Here is a 15,531-nt window from a genome sequence, read left to right as displayed (position 1 = left end):
CCTTTGCCAGGAAGCTGAAACCTCTTCCAGCAAGACAATAACCCCAAGTACACATCAAAATCCACAATGAAATTGGTAGTTGACCACAAAATCTACACTTTGCAATGGCCATCTCAGTCTCTGGACTTGAACCCCATTGAAAACCTGTGGTTTGAATTGAAAAGGGCAGTCCATGAGCGCAGACGAAAGATAAAGGATCTGGAAAGATTCTGTCCTTCCCAATGTGTTCTCCAATCTCATAAAACATTTGAGAAAAAGGCTCTGTGTCGTTATCCTCGCAAGGGGAGGGTGCTAGAGTATTAAAAACAGGGATGCCAATCATTTTGACCCGTTTTTTTTTATTTACTTTTTATTACTTGTTAAACATCTCTCTCTGAGCAATTGTATTAATATAATAAAATAAAAAAAATGTTTCCATACAATATAGCTCAGTATTTGTATTATTTGTTTTATAGTCTTTTTTGCTCATCTTTATCAAGGGTGCCAATAATTTTGGGCCTGACTGTATCTCATTATATTGTGACTTTAGTGCAGGAGGGTGATAAAGCCAGTGAGGGGAGGTGGTTGGAAAAGGCGACGGGGGGAGCCCACTCATAAACTTCTCTTTTCTTGTCCCCCTTCAGATTTTCTGCAGAACTGGGAAGCTCCGCTCCATTCAGACATTCAGGAGAGCGGGAGGGAAGATACACTGACCGCTGACCTTTCACTTCTCTCCCCCATCTGTAGAGAGCTTATGTCGTTGAGGAGCTAGGACTCGGCTGTACTTGGTTGTGCAGGACACACCAGTGAAGGTCGACACACCTGCAGCAGAAACAACAACAACTACGGTCACCAAGGCCCCCTCTTGTCAAACGTCAGAGAGTGTGAAAGGCAGAGGAGGAGTGTTGAAGACTGGACACAACCTGCCTGATATTACAATAGGGACATTAGTCTCTGGACTCCATCAGACCATTTGAAAACTGACCCTTTTTACACACCCACTGGTTTTGACTCCAGGTTTTTTTCTGCCACTCTGCAAAGATGGCCCTGTGTGTTTTGTCACGGGGGCGGACTGTTGAGTGTTGATCCCGGGGGAGAAGTGACTCACAGCCAAGACCATGTCTTGGAAGAGGAACTACTTTGCGTCTGGAAGCGGCGGGCTGCAGGGGATCTTTACCCCACGCACCATGACGTCCATCGCCCCCAGTAAAGGACTCAGCAACGAGCCGGGCCAGAACAGCTGCTTCCTCAACAGTGCACTGCAGGTAGGGGCACACACATACACACAAATGTATATTTTTTCTTATTCATATTTTTGCCTTAGGTCTGAAGTGTTTGTGTTGGTCTTGTTATGTGTGGGCTGCAGGGTGTGATGTGTCTGTTGACAACAGGTATTCAGTGTGGTAGAGTGGAGGTTGATCTCATCACTCTGCATAGAGTCACAGACTACTGTGAGTTTTCAGGGGAGGAGCAGCGATTACCGACATCAACAGACAGTAATAGACCTGTGTGGCACCCTAAGGAAACTTTAGTGCAACACAACTTCAATCAATCAATAAAATTTATTTTTATATAGCCCTTCGTACATCAGCTGATATCTCAAAGTGCTGTACAGAAACCCAGCCTAAAACCCCAAACAGCAAGCAAAGCATGTGAAAGAAGCACGGTGGCTAGGAAAAACTCCCTAGGAAAAACTCCCTAGAAAGGCCAAAAACCTAGGAAGAAACCTAGAGAGGAACCAGGCTGAGGGGTGGCCAGTCCTCTTCTGGCTGTGCAGGGTGGATATTATAACAGAACATGGTCAAGATGTTAAAATGTTGATAAATGACCAGCATGGTCAAATAATAATAATCATAGTAGTTGTCGAGGGTGCAACAAGCACGTCCGGTGAACAGGTCAGGGTTCCATAGCCGCAGGCAGAACAGTTGAAACTGGAGCAGCAGCACGGCCAGGTGGACTGGGGACAGCAAGGAGTCATCATACCAGGTAGTCCTGAGGCATGGTCCTAGGGCTCAGGTCCTCCGAGAGAAAGACAGAAAGAGAGAATTAGAGAGAGCATATTTAAATTCACACAGGACACCGGATAAGACAAGAGAAATACTCCAGATGTAACAGACTGACCCTAGCCCCCCGACACAAACTACTGCAGCATAAATACTGGAGGCTCTCTCTCTATCCTCACTTGACATGACAGAGGGGGAAGCAATAACTTTAATGTAGCATGATATACACACTGAGTATGTCCCCAGAACTTCATGCTCTGAGTGTATCTTTAAATATTTCAGTGTGGTAATGTTTTCCACTCAGTCTGTTTCCCATATTTTTAGCTTCTCATAACCACATTCTCAGGGTAATTTTCACAGGGTTATAGTCCAATTTCCAAGCTGTCAGCAATATAAAACTATTTGATAGATCTCATTATAATCAGCCTTTGTTCTAGACAAATCCCTCTACTGATGCAATACCGTAATTATAAATGTTCATTTAGTCCCAATTTAGAGATGAAACGGTATGAACATTTCATATCACGATTATAGTGACCAAAATGACCACGGTTATCAGTATTATCGCGGTATTGTTAAAATGTGCTGGAAATGTTCAAAAAGTATTGATACACACACACTGAAATCATTTCACCAAGTTTTATATTGAAAACCAACAAACAAATAAAATTAGCAGCACTATGCACTTTGTGTGCATAAATATTAAAATAATAACATTAAAGATGGAACCATGTGGCCATGAGAGGTAAACGTTTCCCTAGTGCAGGTTTAAATGAACACAACCTTAAGTAAGCAAATCAAATAAAACTAATAAAATTAGCAGCACTCACATTGTAGTGAGGCACAGCAACCTTCATCAGCCGCAGAAAGCCAGGCCTCTCAACAATTTGAAATGCCATCATGTCCTTTGCATTGTAATATAAAAGGGCTGCAGTGAGGTCTTGATCATTTTTTTGATGTGGGTGCATAAGCAGCCTGCCTTTTTAAATGCTTGCTGGAGTGTCTGTCACAACTGTAGATGAGGAGGGACCAGTAGCATCACTGGGTTTGTCTGCTGCACGCCCACTCTGTAAACAAGGGAATAGCAAATGTATTAATAATAATAATAATATTATTATTATTAACTTACACACACACTCCATCTTCTGTGTTGAATTTGAGTATATGCAATGACCCCATGCACAATTTACATAAATATAAATGAGTCTTAAGAAGACAGTGATAATAATTGCAATGAGCCCAACAATTGACATAAATACAGAAGTCTTGTATAGGAGTCTATAGTGTTTCTGCTGTTGGAACACTTTTACAACCAAGTTGACGTCTGACTGATATTAAATGAACAGAATGTGTTGGCTGGGTGACTAAACTACATAACGTGTTATCATGTGCAATGGATGAATAGAGTCTGCAGACACACGACCCATACAGCAGCAGAACAACGTGTAGTGTTTTTACAACAGTAGGTAACACTGAAAGCTTCAGTTTACATTATTGGCAAGTTAGACAGACAAAATATGACATGTTACCCCATTCCGAAGTCCCCACATCATGCATTGAGCTGAAAGTTAACTTACCTTGCATTCGCTATAAAGTAGTGGGTGGTGGTCACGAAGGTGACTCAAGAGATTTTAAATGTTGCCCCCTTTCGCAGCATTTTTGTTGTTGTTGCCTGTTCTGTAGACAGGGTGACTGTCTTCGATTAAGTTTCCCTCAGCACTCTTGTAAAACCCCAAATATGACCACACTTCAGATTTGGTCCTCTTAGAAGGCTGAAAAATCTCCTGAGCGCTGTCACTGCCTTCCGCCATGTTTTCACACAAAAAAAACCCACGTTGCATGCTGCGCCTGCGTCAGACAGTTGCTAACTTTGGTTGATGCTGGACAGTATTTACCGTGTTTTTCAAACCGCGGTAATCGATTATGATAATTTAAATTTGAAATGGTAATACTAATCGTCGGGAATTTTACAGAGGTTTATCGTGAAACCGGTAACCGGTTCATCCCTAAGTCATACAATGTCAGTGGATAATAGATCAATCTAAAACAACAATAACAACAATGAATTAGTTCTACAGTAAAACTATTCATTATTTAGTTGTCTTAAAATTCACCACACCAACAAGGACGTTAAGTAAATGACTGGTGAAGTAGGCTAGAGTCTTATGAAATGCCTGGTTAACCAGCCTCTCATTAGTGTACTCATAGACCCTTTACTTGACGTAGTGGGTGGGAGACTCTTGTCCACTCTCTCATCCAGAAGGATTCAACTTGAACAAGCACACAAGTGGCTTGAGAAAATGCTTACCTTTGCCTTCCATGGGGCTGCTGGCCCAGGCATTGACAGCTTGACTGGGAGGACCCACTCACACCGTACTTCCGAGAAAATGGGAAAGGCATTTCATCAGCTTAAAATGGTGCCTGCCAGGCAGTCAGTCGCGTCACTCGCCTGTGACTTAAGCCTTTAGACCTCATAAACAACTGTCAAACAGATGCTGCCACACAAAATAATTACCCAGCCAAACAACCTGCCATTAGTTTTCTCTCTATTTTTGGATATATAATCAACCATATAGAAATATTGTGGCTTAGCTGACTGATAATACCTCCAAAGCTACAAATTAGTGTCAGTTATGAGTCAGGAGACAGATGGGGGGGAGCTGATATTGTATTGTCTGCTGCCGGAAGCCATAACAATATGCAGAGACAGCACATCGAGAGCCCGGGGGCGAAAACAGTCCTTTTTAATCTGAAATGAAATGTTGTGCGTTAACTAGGCTTCATTAAGTTCTTCTCTAGTATTGTATCTTTTTTTGCCTACACACGGCTTAACAGGCATAACTTTGTTGAAAAAGTAATCATTTTTTCAACAAAGTTTGAATATGGGCATATAGAAAGGATTCTAGGAAATAAGTTCAGTTCCGAGATGGGCGCAAGCCTACTGTATGTCAGAAGGTTTGCAACCCACTGTGCATTTAAATGGGCAATTTAGAAATGTGCATATGGCTGTATGGTATTAGAATGGTTTGATTTAAGTCTATTTATACTTTTAAGTATGATTTAGCCTATTGTACTGTATTGTAATGTTAATTTGATACAGCTCAAAACACTTAGCCACCATCTTAACATTGAAAGTTCGGCCCAGAAACCACTTCTGGTAGCTGTAGTACTCTGGGTTTAATTTAAAAGCCCTACATCACCGTCCCTGGGAGGAAGGGTTTATTGAAAGCTGAGGTACCGACCTACCTGCCATACTGCCTTAGAGGAGAGGGTCTACCTTATTGCCTTAGATAAGAGGTTCTGCCGTGGTGCCTTTCAGTTGTAGGAGGAGTGGAGTGCTTCCTGCCCTCCTTCTGTTAGAAGCTCCGTTCACCCCACACACTGGCAGATAGAATTTGACAAGCTCTGGATAGAGGAAGGGGTTATACAAGGTCTCCTTCTCTATCTCTGCATCTCTCGCCTTCTCTCTCTTTCTCTCTCTCACACACACACACACAGACACACAAACACGCTGCTCGAACAAGGAGAGGGACCGACTTCGGGGGAAGTCGTGACAGTACCCCCCCTTGACACGCGGCTCCAGCAGTGCACCGACACCGGCCTCGGGGACGACCCGGAAGGCGAGGTGCAGGGCGATCCGGACAAAGACGGTGGAACTCCCGCAGCATAGAAGGGTCCAAAACGTCCTCCACCAGGACCCAGGATCTCTCCTCCGGACCGTACCCCTCCCAGTCCGGACCGTACCCCTCCTCCGTGCGCCTGAACCAGTCATCCACCGCAGGAGCCTCGGTCTGACTCTGATGCCAAGGCGCCAGAACCGGCTTGTACCCCAGTACGCACTGGAAGGGCAAGAGGTTAGTGGAGGAGTGGCGGAGCGAGTTCTGAGCCATCTCGGCCCAGGGCACGAACGCCGCCCACTCTCCCGGCCGGTCCTGGCAATAAGACCTCAGAAACCTACCCACATCCTGGTTAACTCTCTCCACCTGCCCATTACTCTCGGGGTGAAAACCCGAGGTAAGGCTGATCGAGACCTCCAGACGTTCCATGAACGCCCTCCAGACCATTGAAGTGAACTGGGGACCCCGATCAGACACTATATCCTCTGGCACCCCGTCAACCGCCGAACACCGCCTGAACAAGGAGAGGGACCTACTTCGGCGGAAGTCGTGACACATGGGACTTGCGTAGTGCATAGTGCATTTAATGTTTATAAAAACAAGTCAAACCAAAATCGGAAACCGTGATTTTCTTTTATTTAAAATCGAACAGAAACCGAACCTAATGAACAAATATCTCTAGCTTTACCCCTCGCTAACATCACTGCTACAGTTTTACCTCATCATGGTCTTTTGGGGTTTTGAGGCATGCAATGCAGGGACACACAAAAGGCCATCGTCTTTGAGTTCACATTTTCCATCAGTCCCCACAGATGATAATAACAATTCATGATTTATTACATCTGTAAAGAGCTTTTCATTATACAGAATAATCTCAAAGTGCATAAAATAAAAGAAAAATAGAAGAAAGAAAATGGACACAACTAGACAGTGCTAATGACACAAAGATCCCAGCTGACACTACATGTGGCGCGGACACCAAAGAGCACAGCTATCAACAGAAAGCCTTCCTAAAGAGAAAGGTCTTTAGGCTAATTTTAAAGTAGCCCAAAGTCTGTGGTGGCTTCAGGTGGTCCGGGAGTGCATTCCAGAGGCTGGGGGGTGGTCAAGCTGAAAGCCCGATTCCCCCAGGGAGCCCATATCTCGCTCAAATGTTTGAAAGTGAAACCTGCATACCAAGGCACATAATAAGAACCAGTCGAGTTGCAAGAAATGGGAGACGGGAAAACATTAGAGGAGGAGAAATGTAGCGTCTAGAGACTGACCCCCTGTGTTTGTAAACGCCTATCTGAGTAACTCACACCCATGACCCAGTTTAAGATTACGGACTTACCTTCTGGCCTTTTAAGTATTTGCTTCCTATCATGTGAATGGAATCCAAAATGAATGTCAAGACTGATATGTACTCTTTAAACAGGATATAATGAAAACATGTATAAAGTATCTTTAGATTGATTGCAGCATTCTTGTGTCTCGTTTCCTTCCTTGAACATCTACAGTGCCTTCAGAAAGTATTGACACCCCTTGACCTTTTTCCAGATTTTGTTGTGTTATAGCCTGAATTTAAAATTGATTAAATATGTGCTTAACAAGTCACATAATAAGTTGCATGAACTCACTGTGTTCAACACAAGTGTTTAACATGATTTTTAAATTACTCTCTCATCTCTGTACCCCACACATACAATTATCTGAAAGGTCCCCCAGTCAAACACAGATTCAACCACAAAGACCAGGGAGATTTTTCCAATGCCTCGCAAAGAAGGGCACCTATTGGTAGATGGGTAAATTTTTTTTAAATAAACAGACATTGAATATTCCTTTGAGCGTGGTGAAGTTATTAATTACACTTTGGATGGTGTGTCAATACTCCCAGTCACTACAAAGATACAGGCATCCTTCCTAACTCAGTTGCCGGAGAGGAAGGAAACCGCTCAGGGATTTCACCATGAGGCCAATGGTGACTTTAAAACAGTTAGTGTTTAATGGCTGTGATAGGAAAAAAAACTGAGGATGGATCAACAACATTGTAGTTACTCCACAATACTAACCTAATTGACAGAGGGAAAAGAAGAAAGTCAGTACAGAATAACAAATATTCCAACACATGCATCCTGTTTGCAACAAGGCACTAAAGTAATACTGCAAGACCTGAAAGACCTGATCAACAACCAATTTGACAGAGCTCGAAGAATTTTTAAAAGAATAATGGGCAGAAAATAATTTCTCTATTTTATTTTCTATACATTTGCAAAAAATGTGTAAAAACATGTTTTCACTTTGTCATTCTGGGTTATTGTGTGTAGATGGGTGAGAGAAAAAAAAACATTGAATCCATTTTGAATTCAGGCTGTAACACAACAAAATGTGGAATAAGTAATATGAATACTTTTTGAAGGCACTGTATTTAATTCACAACCTATTATTACAGTAAATGGTTTGCTCTGTGACTGTCTGCACAAATAATTGGTTGTAATAGATGAATTGAGTAGCTCCTATTAAAGCAATGTTGGGAAAAGAAAGGGACATGGGAGCATGTAAGTCACACTGCGTTGAACGGCTCATTGAATATCCCATAAATCCCAGGGGTAAATCATGTCACTCTTTTATAAGCTGTCCACATTTAGCACTGAAGGACACAGTTCCATTTGAAATAGGAATTTCCTTTTGCCAAAGGACAGCTCCACAATACTCTGATATTCCATATCGGAAAAGAAGTAGCCCATGGCTTCCCTCTGTCTGATTGTTTTTCAAAATTGAAAACCTCATCAGATGGAAATCTGTCCAATCTAATGGTCCTGTGTGTTGGGTATTTGGCCATCTGTCTTTCATGGGTTCTAGGGCTTGAGATGAAAGGAAGGAAAAAAACAACTATTACTTAACCAATTTCCCATCACGATTCACGACTGATGCAAGCAAACAAAGCAAAGCATGCCTACTTCCTGGTGGCAGCTCAGTACTTCCTGTGACCTAATCATCCCTGGAGACTCAAATTAACAGCTTGAGTTGAGCATTTGTCAGCTGTTCACAATTGCCTCGTGGTGCTTGTTTTGATTACAGTAATTACTTGCACAATATGGCTCTTTCTGATTTCGCCATGTTTCTAGCCTAAAGTTGCTTTGAGCAGCACACCTTCTTTTTAACAATAGATAGACTGTCCGTAGTTTTGATTAAGTGTTGGGAAAACATGAGGGTCACACTTTATTTGGATGGTCTGGATTTTCCATCTGTAGTTTCTCTACAGATGGTCGTACTTTCAGCAAACAATTCTGTTGATAAGCAACTGCTTGCTAAGGTTACAGTTAGGCTTAGGTTAAGAATAGTTAGGGTAAGGCTTACGTTTAGGGTTAGGATAAGGGTTAGGTCATGGTTAGAGCTATGGTTAGGGTTGGTAGATAGTAAGTTGAAATGTTACTGATAGTCTGCAGAGCATCTACAGATGGACTATCCAAATAAAGTGTTACCAAACATGAGTAATATATCACCTGACATCCCATCTCAGGAAACAGATGTCCTGGGGTTCAACAGAATCCTTCTTCCTCTACCCTCCCTCTCGCTCTCTTTCCTTCCATCAGTCCCTCTCTCCTTTCTGCCATCTCTTTTTCACATGCACTTCATGACAATTCAGAAACGACAAGTCTTTTTTTTCTGCTGGGATATCACATTTCTCCAGAGCTGTCCAGTTGGGATGCCTTTGTCATGCTCTCCTGCCTCTCTCATTTCCATAGAATGTACAGAACCAGGCCCGGGGGAGATGCCTCGAGGCCAATAGGAGAGCAGCTTCTGTGCCGTGTGCCTCCCTAACAACCCGCTCCACAGTCCAACAAGGACATGCAAACCTGGGAACGAATGTGTTGCGCTTCACTGGCCCGGTTTAGAATGACATGCAAGTGTTATATCATTGTGACCAAAAGTGATCAAGAGGATGTATGCTGGGAATACCTCAGGGCCCCCATAGGGCCAATAGAAATGGCACGTTTGTGAATTGTAGTAGTTGGGCCTGTGCTCAGATGAGGAGTAGAGTTGTCGGGTTGTTCTGACATCTGAACAGGATGAGGGAGTGGCCTGGAACATTGCAGCAACAAGCAGCTCTGCCCCATGTTATCATACAGACAGACACCGGTCTTCCTTTGGTCCTCTTATCAATCCCATATGGAGAGGTTAGGTACTATTTCTTCATTATCTGCACTCTGCATTGTGCAGGACAGCTGTGAACTGGACACTATTTCCATCCTGGCCAGCTGTCTGTAAGACAAAAGACCACCACCAAGTGAGAAGGGTTCACATACCTGGGAAGGATGTGTCTGTTTGCGTCGGGAAAATGCCATGGTCTTGGTTTGCACTCTGCAGCGGGAGAACAAGCAACTTATTGGACCTGGGGCACAGGACAAGAAGGAAACCGCTAACCAGGAATTGTACTGATTGCATATTTTACATTTTAGTAATTTAGCACATTCTCTTATACAGAGTGACTTACAGGAGCAATTACAGGTTAAGTGCTTTGCTCAAGGGTACGTCGACAGATTTTTCACCTAGTCAGCTCTGTTAGGGTACCTGACTGCTCAATATGCACATATGATCCCATTCTCTCTTTAGGCAAAATACACTCAAAAGCTATATTTTCTGTTATTCTTAACTTAGCCCTCTAAAAATAACTGCAGTAACACATACTACTTGCACACAGACACAGATACCATACCAAACCAGTAAGGCAGGCACCTATCCGTCATGGGCTAAAAAAGTTTGGCAGTCAAACCTCCAGCCTCGGTATAAAATCTGTCATGCCACATGTTTGGTCCTAAATCTTGGCTGAGGGGTAGGCCTGGAATGAGTTGGTTCCCTGGATGTTGTGGCTCTCACCCTTCTCTGATTGTCAGTGCTGTTGAGTCTCTGGGGTGTGATTATTTGCAGAGTGCTGTATGCTGCATCCTCAAACAGAAGGTGGAGGAGTGCAAGGTCTCTAACATCCACCAGCTCCACCAGCTCCGTGATGTCATCATGGAGGAGTGGAAGAGGACTCCAGTGGCAACCTGTGAAGCTCTGGTGAACTCCATGCCCAAGAGGGTTAAGGCAGTGCTGGAAAATGATGGTGGCCACACAAAATATTGACACTTTGGGCCCAATTTAGACATTTTCACTTAGGGGTGTACTCACTTTTGTTGCCAGCGGTTTAGACATTAATGGCTGTGTGTTGTGTTATTTTGAGGGGACAGCAAATTTACACTGTTATACAAGCTGTACACTCACTACTTTACATTGTAGCAAAGTGTCATTTCTTCAGTGTTGTCACATGAAAAGATATACTCAAATATTTACAAAAATGTGAGGGGTGTACTCACTTTTGTGAGATACTGTATTAGAAATATATCAAAACACAATCATGTTGAAGTAAAGACCACTGCTAACTAATATCAACACTTATATTTAGTTTTGGATAAATTATTTGCCTTCTGTAAGTTTACGAAACATTGCCTTGTGCCTTGTAATTCCATTACCAAAGACCCACATATCTTTGTCACGTTGGTAACAATGATTCGGGAGACAGGCGCAGGAATGCGTAATAGTTTTTTTTGTTATACCCCAAATTACGGCGTGCCGTGTAAGGGCACGGGGACGAAGACCAAACAAACACGTAAAAAAACACATGGTTGAAACCCAAACAAAAGAGCGAGGAGTACCTCGAATAAATAACACACGCGCACAATGATTAACACACGGGACGAGACCCGTAATCATCTATGCAATCCACAATGGCACGAAAGCCAAAACACACAGCACAGGTACTCACACGCACCAACGGACATTGTAACAATAATCGACCGCACCATGGTGAACAAAGGGCACATATATACAAATACAATCAGTGGGAATAGGGGCCAGGTGTGCGCAATGAAAGTTCCAGAGGGATCCGTGACAATCTTTAAGATATTTTCTAATTTATCTCCCTCATGAGGGAGGATTTTGAAAGTTCACAGAAGTAACAAGTAAAGGTACACTCTTAAAAAAAAAAGATGTTGTCCAAAATATAAACGCAACATGTAAAATGTTGGACCCATGTGTCATGAGCTAAAATAAAAGATCCCAGAAATGTTCCATATGCACAAAAACCTTATTTCTCTCATATTTTGTGCACAATTTGTTTACATCCCTGTTAGTGAGCATTTCTACCTGACAGGTGTGGCATATCAAGAAGCTGAATGAACAGCATGTTCATTACAATGGTGCACCTTGTGCTGGGGACAATAAAAACCCACTCTAAAATGTGCTGTTTTGTCACACAACCCAATGCCACAGATGTCTGAAGTTTTGAGGGAGCGTGCAATTGACATGCTGACTGCAGGAATGTCTACCAAATTTGCTGACAGAGAATTGAATGTTAAATTCTCTATCATAAGCCATCTCCAACGTTGTTTTAGAGAATTTGGCAGTGCGTCCAACCAGCCTCATAACCGCAGACCACGTGTAACCACACCAGCCCAGGACTTCCACATCCGGCTTCTGCACCTGCGGGATCGACTGAGACCAGCCACCCGGACAGCTGTTGAAACTGAGGAGTATTTCTGTCTGTAATCAAAAATGATTCTGATTGGCTGGGCCCGGCTCCCCAGTGGGAGCACCCATAGCTGCACCCCTGCCCAGTCCATTGGCGAAAATCTGATATCAACTTTGGAGGGGACAATTACATTACATTTTCTCAAGAGCAATTCCTGAGGGGGACACCAAAAGTAGTGCTGTAACACATAGCCTACATTGTAATATGGTAAATGTATATTGAGGAACCAAAGAAATAAGGTGTTTGCCGTACTCCTAACTACCGGTATCCAAAACTACACAACTAATCACAACCGCAATACCATTGCCTTTAACAAATCTTAGTTCAGTCACCAGTTTAAGTTGAGAGTGGGGGGTATCCATGGCATTTTCCAATTATGTTCCTATTTTACAAGTAAAAAAAATGGAGAACCTTTCATAATGTTGCCAAACAAAGACTCAACAAACTTACCTGAGACTCCCTGTCTCTGCCAGTCTGTCCCTGCATATCTGTCCCCAACTCTGCTGTCTGTGTGCCATCTGTTGCCTGCTCTGCCTAATGACATCATTGTGAAACATTTCCATTAGAATTTCATTTCTTTGAGATATTAGGCTACTAGGGTTCTTACTATGCGTTTTGGTGTATTGAAAAATACTCTGATGTCCGTCTTTTATTTTTCTGCCATTTTTCTACCTGGCTGGCTGGCTACACACACAGTGTGTAGGTTATTTACAGTAGGAGATGGGCTTCTATCATATTCAATCATTCTATTTGGGCTTCGATCTAAAAGGTAGCTAGCAAATGTGAAACAGATTAAAATGACAAGAGTTGACAGCTGTATGAGTTCACCATTTACACAACATATGCTGCAACCTTTTGTAATTTTAATAGTTTGTTTCATATTGGCTGGCTTCCAACAATAGCTGAATTTGCAAAGCTAGCGAGCACCAATTCAGTTTCAGTGGTGTTTGCTATAATCTTTGCTACCCGGGTTAAATAAAGGTGAAATAAAATAAATAAATAAAAGTTCACTTGCGACAATTTAGCTTTTGCAACGAGACCATTAAATATATTTAAGACAATGGTAGAAGAGAGTGTAGTTCTGTTCAGTTTGGATTTCAGTTTATCGCTAACCTTATCACAGGAACTTCGAAGCACTAACTTACATCATCTGCATGCTGATTCCATCTCTGACGACACCACATAAATGGAATAGGTACTAGCTAGCTTAATAGTTAATATTTGCGCGCTAGCTCTGCATATTCAGCTAGTGTGTGTGCGCGATTGACTGGATTAACCTCACGTCAGTTACGTGCATTGAGTGCCTTTCAGACAGTGGATACGACCTCTCTGTTACCTAGCAAGCTAAGGAACTGGCAGTGGATCAAACCATTGTGAGGCAAAGGGGGCTGCAATTTTTTTTAACTTAAAAACGCGCTATTAAGTGTCTATAATCAGCACAATTGCTTTCAGTGCGTATTATTAATATTATTTAAATTACACAGTTATGTTTCAGTGATATATTGGGGGGGACAAATCATATTTTTCCCAGGATGGGGGGGTCGTGTCAAATCATTGAAATTGTTGCATGCTGCATTTATATTTTTGTTCGGTATAGAATCCAAAAGGATTCTTCCGCGTCCCCATAGGAGGTCCCTTTGAAGAATCCTTTTTGGTTCCAAATCGGTAACAGAATTACAGAAAAATCAGTAACAGAATGACTGCAATTGAATTGGCTACAATGGGGAATCATAGTAGTCACAAACCACAGTTGGGTCACCTCTACTGTCCTCCCTTCTACTGGCATACTGTTATGTTCAGCTCATAACTGTTTTCTTTCTGTCATCTAGTGGTCAAAGCGGGAGTGTGAAAACAGTCTGGACAACCCCTCCCTCTCTCTCTCTGGCTCTCTCTTCTATCTCTCTCCAGTTAGTGTTACCTCTGTCTGCTCTTACTGACACATACCCATTAGCCCCCTCTCTTTCCATTTACTGTAACCAGCATCCGCACACACTGAGCACTGACCAACACCGGACGTCCATGGAGGTTGAATGTAGTTGAAATGTGGTCAGTCCGCCCAGGCCTTGATTTCAACATCCACAGATGTTGGTTTTTGGGCCAGTTCGGACCGGCCTTGGACAAAATCTGAACCAATCATTGTCTGTGTTTCACAAGTTTGGACAGCATGGTACAGTACAGTGAAGCACACTAGAGTACAGTAGAGCAAAGAAAAGTAGAGTATAGTATAGTTCAGTACAGTACATTCAAGTAAATTAGAGTTCAGTACAGTAGAGCACACTAGAGTAGAGTACAGTATAATGTACTATACTGTACTCTACTGTACTGTGATGTCCAAACTTGTGAAACATAGACGTCGATGATTGGTTCAGATTTGGTCTGGTCCGGACCAACAAAATTTGGTCTTGTTTTGGGGTGAAGTTCATTAGAATATTAGCCAGTGTATAGAATAATACCCATACGTGCAAATAATGATATTGCGCATTTCTATCTTTGTGTACCAATTCAGGATACATCACCATGAAGAAAATGACATTCATATCCATAATGATGATGTAGTGCAGATCAGGAACCCTTGATGTATTCCTGTTACCGTAATTCTGTTATCGGGTGTAAGTCCACTCCACTCACTGTAGTTCAATAACCAAAATAGATTTTTTCAAACTCAAGGTGTCTATGGTTTGTTAAACTTAGAAATCAATGTTTTTTGTTTGGCATATATTATAAAGGGAAAAATCTGAGTCTCAGCGTAATTCCGTTATTGTGGAATTGCCCTAATCCTGCCTTGAGTGCTGTCATCATGGCAGCATTAAGGCTGGAATTGTGCTCATTTTGTTATATCATCGATTCGCTTCTCTTCCAGTCAGCTTATCTCTGCCTTTCATCACGCTTTCCTGCCTCTCGCTCTTGGATCAGTTCCTTGGAACCCTTTTTATCACAAGTGATGGCTGGTATGATTGACAGATTGAAGGCATTATCAGGGACAGGGTCACGCAGAGTGGCAACACAGCAGGGAGGGCTTATAAATAAACTGATCATACATTCCAACAATTCAGGAAAAATAGATCTGGGGTATTTCACACACACAGTACCATTTCTAGTTTTTATGTTGCTGATGTTTGGCATGTTTTGTGCAACGCTAGAATGTTCTGGAATATACATTTATGTGTAGTACTTATTTTGTCTATCTGATGGACATTGAACCCCAACTCACAGCTCTTTTAGTCGAGGTGGACCTGAATGCCAAAATATTCATGAGATAGAGGTGCTCAAAGTTGACCCATTTTGCATACTCCACCATACTATGAAACATCCATGTCTTCATCACTGGAAAAGATAAACAGTTGAGTTTAATATAATCTAAATGCTTACAAACAGGGTT

At 42.4% G+C, this 15,531-nt stretch overlaps 1 protein-coding gene and 1 long non-coding RNA gene across 5 annotated transcripts in view; one reads left to right on the top strand and one right to left on the bottom strand.

The window, feature by feature from the left end:
- The first annotated feature begins 959 nt into the window (after nucleotides 1-959).
- The window catches only part of usp54a (ubiquitin specific peptidase 54a), a 56,621-nt gene continuing 42,049 nt past the window's right edge, over nucleotides 960-15,531 (top strand). For all 4 annotated transcript variants that reach the window (XM_014202317.2, XM_014202306.2, XM_014202331.2 and 1 more), the window contains exon 1: nucleotides 960-1,244. In XM_014202317.2, the coding sequence (XP_014057792.2) occupies nucleotides 1,098-1,244 (147 nt within the window). In that variant the 5' untranslated portion in view covers nucleotides 960-1,097. The remainder of the gene's footprint in view (nucleotides 1,245-15,531) is intronic.
- On the bottom strand, nucleotides 1,111-3,898 carry LOC106606210 (uncharacterized). The gene is made up of 3 exons (XR_001329006.2): nucleotides 3,560-3,898; nucleotides 2,813-3,049; nucleotides 1,111-1,238 (listed from the first exon to the last, which is right to left on the bottom strand). It is a non-coding gene; the product is annotated as an uncharacterized lncRNA (long non-coding RNA).

This window comes from Salmo salar, chromosome ssa01 (genome assembly GCF_905237065.1).
Source record: "Salmo salar chromosome ssa01, Ssal_v3.1, whole genome shotgun sequence".
NCBI classification, from domain to species: Eukaryota; Metazoa; Chordata; class Actinopteri; order Salmoniformes; family Salmonidae; genus Salmo; species Salmo salar.
The sequence above is the reverse complement of the archived record's forward strand: the minus strand, read 5'-3'. Positions and strand labels throughout refer to the sequence as shown.